The sequence below is a fragment of the Diaphorina citri genome, unplaced genomic scaffold, assembly GCF_000475195.1.
Source record: "Diaphorina citri unplaced genomic scaffold, Diaci psyllid genome assembly version 1.1 scaffold1615, whole genome shotgun sequence".
Classification (NCBI taxonomy): Eukaryota; Metazoa; Arthropoda; class Insecta; order Hemiptera; family Psyllidae; genus Diaphorina; species Diaphorina citri.
Window position 1 is genome coordinate 1,395 of NW_007379041.1, and position 3,468 is coordinate 4,862.

Genomic DNA, 3,468 nt, shown 5'->3' on the forward strand with positions numbered 1-3,468 from the left:
ACACAAATTGGATGTTTTGTGACACGAAATGTCAAGTCAAGGTAAATAGTTGTACTATAATTTTATCACCACCTACTCGACTTTATTACCTCTATAGGTAACTGGCATATGGAGTTTTCCCTCATATGGCATAGTAATGCTTTCCGTTATGGAAAACTTTTGATATTTTGCCCTCATTTTGTGACAATAATAATTTTGTACTTGTATTTCCTTAAGTACCTACATATCTAATCTCGGCATATTGTTCAGGTAGCACAAACTACCCTACTCCCAGTGATGGTTTGGATTCATGGAGGAGGTTTTGCCTATGGACACGGCAATGCAGACGCTTATGGCCCGGAATTTCTGATGAACAAAAATGTCATCCTGGTAACAGTCAACTATAGGCTTGGAATTCTAGGTAAGAAGTAATATTATCTACCCACTAATACGTTTTTAAAAATAGGAAGGACCAAGAAATGCTTTGACAATTGTTAAAGTGGCGATCGGTAAAGGTGACAAACTTAAACCAACTTTAGATTGTACCCCCGCCAATAATTTTCAGCGTGCGACGAATACTCACCTATTCTCCATATCTCTTTCCTCTATACATATTTTTTCAAATACTTAGTTACTTCTTTCGCTTTCTCCTCTCCTTCTATCCCATTCTCTCTCACTTCCTTGTTGAAATGGCTTTCTTTCCCATCTAAGTTATCTGTAAGGTACTGATCGAATAAACTACGGGCTAAATAATTCCCGGAGGGACGGGCCCAGCTTGTTCCTCTCTTCTTCCTCTTTCCTCCCTTCTTGTAACGGAAAATGCAGGTGGATGAAAATTGTGTGTAATTAATTGTGAATTTTTCATGTCCTCCCTCCATTCCTTTTCTCCGTAATTTTGTACCCTAATCTCCCCTCTGCTTCTCTCTACCGTCCGTCTTTCCTCTCTTCTTCCTCTTTCCTCCCTTCTTGTAACGGAAAATGCAGGTGGATGAAAATTGTGTGTAATTAATTGTGAATTTTTCATGTCGGAATTTTCTAGGACATGTCATACTGTCGACAGCACTCCGTTATTAGGGTAGAAACGCTTCTCTCTCCTCCCTCCATTCCTTTTCTCCATAATTTTGTACCCTAATCTCCCCTCTGCTTCTCTCTACCGTCCGTCTTTCCTCTCTTCTTCCTCTTTCCTCCCTCCTTGTAATGGAAAATGCAGGTGGATGAAAATTGTGTGTAATTAATTGTGAATTTTTCATATCGGAATTTTCTAGGACATGTCATACTGTCGACAGCACTCCGTTATTAGGGTAGAAACGGGACGTAGGTAGAAAGCTAGGTAGAAACGCGACGTAGGTAGAAAGCTATGAGAGGGAGAAAGAGTGTTATTACGTGGCGCACACCCTAACGTGAGCCATCAGGGGCGATCTCAATCCAACCTACATAGCCGGAATGATCTTCTTCTTCGCTGAGAGGGAGAGAAAGTGTTATTACGTGGCGCACACCCTAACGTGAGCCATCAGGGGCGATCTCAATCCAACCTACATAGCCGGAATGATCTTCTTCTTCGCCTTTTCCCGTGTGCAGACGGGGTCGGCGTTTTTCGTCAGTCTCTCAATCAGCCCTAACTAGAGTGATTGCTTTGGACTAACATTTGGTTTTGGCTACAAATTTTAGCAAAGGGAAATTCAGGCTGGTCTAATCCCTGTAGTATTTTCGTCAGTCTCTCAATCAGCTCTAACTAGAGTGATTGCTTTGGACTAACATTTGGTTTTGGCTACAAATTTTAGCAAAGGGAAATTCAGGCTGGTCTAATCCCTGTAGTACCCCAGCCAGATTAAGCTGGTCTACTCCCTATTTAACGCCCCCCAGCCAGACATAGCTGGAATGATGGGACTAATAAATATTAACCATAGAACAGTCGTATTTATTTTGATAGAAAACGCCTTGACATTTGCTTTTGGGAGACGGTGTATCTATTGCCTATATAAGAAAATTACCATGCCACAACAGCCGTCAATATACGCAAGCTGGTAGACCACCTATCCTTTGATATCATGGATTGTAGTTATTATTATAAAACACAAGACTTCGATCGACCTGAAAGGGTGCGAACGTTTCGTCCTTTCTTCTGAAGTTTTAATAAACTTCAAGAACTTTCGGTCAGTAGGTATACATACATACATAGGTATAGGTACCTACTAGAATTAGAACCAGGATAATCTTGGACAGTTTTTTTTTTCCAGTACAGTAACCACGTTAAATATTCTAGAAATAAAGTCTCCACCTGTGAGAGTGACATTGGGATAAGTGTGACAGAAGCACTTTATGCATGTAATCATAGTGCATCGATAGATTTTATTGTACCTTACTTATGTATCATAGCTGATAACCTTGTCAATTAGGATCAAGGTTTTATCTATCTCTTATTCATTCAAAATCAGAGTAGCTAACCTATTTACGCCCCTCACTTTCCGTTCTCTGGATTAGCATAGAATCCCTGATTCTCACGTTTTGGAATGTGAGAAAACTATTGGAAAACCACCACACTTTCCATGGGTATACTCTTTAGTGTATGGGAAGAGTCCGCTAGGTACCTACTTACAATACATGTTATTTATGTACATTTTTTTAAAGGCTTTAATGGCAGGATTCTCACTTAGTGAGCTCTTCCACCCAACCGGCTACATGCTAAGCAACAAGGCCATGAATGAGGAACTTAAATAATTGTAAATTAATTAAGAAATAACAAGAATGTAGGAAATAATTATAACATTAAAGTGTGAATTGTATTATTTCTATAGTTATTAGTGGATGTGCCAGTCATACCGTTGCATTGATACATTATGCAGATATTTCTTATTTCCATTCTGTAGTTCCAGAAGTTAGTTTTTTTTTTCAAATTTAAATAATTAATTAATTGATAATAGAATAAAAACTACTTAATTATTTATTACCTTCGTATCTTCCACATGTCAGACTCGTTGTATTAGATTGATCTTTTGCTAGTGGGTGTGCTACTTTCCGTATGATAGGTACCTAAACCGAGAGAAAATTATGGAAACAATAGAAACTCAATAATAATAGAAGAATATCTTTGAAAAAAAAAAAAAAAAAAAAAAAGGTTTCAAAAGAGGAACTTATATGTTAATCAGAACAAATCAAATCAACAGAAAAGACCATCATCATGTAAAGGAAGTAGATAAAGTTTGTGGCGCTCACACCTCACAACAACACTCAACACAAAATATAATCTTACATAGAAAACGCAGGTTCTCGTTTCTCCACAATTTCCATCTCTGAAGTATAAATATTATAATCTTACATAGAAAACGCAGGTTCTCGTTTCTCCACAATTTCCATCTCTGAAGTATAAATAACACTTCCAAATTCTTGGCCAGCACCTGAGAGCTATGTCTAACTGATGAGTTCAAATAAGAACGAAACGCGTCTTAGGCTGCTCTCAGGTGTTGGCTAAATTGGTGACCCTGACGTGAT

The 3,468-nt window shown here is 38.3% G+C and overlaps 1 protein-coding gene across 1 annotated transcript in view; it reads left to right on the forward strand.

The window, feature by feature from the left end:
* Nucleotides 1-233: 233 nt before the first annotated feature.
* LOC108253335 (cholinesterase 2-like) overlaps nucleotides 234-3,468 on the forward strand; it is a 36,813-nt gene continuing 33,578 nt past the window's right edge. The window contains exon 1 of the mRNA XM_026828949.1: nucleotides 234-400. Coding sequence (XP_026684750.1) covers nucleotides 277-400 — 124 coding nt within the window. The 5' untranslated portion in view covers nucleotides 234-276. The remainder of the gene's footprint in view (nucleotides 401-3,468) is intronic.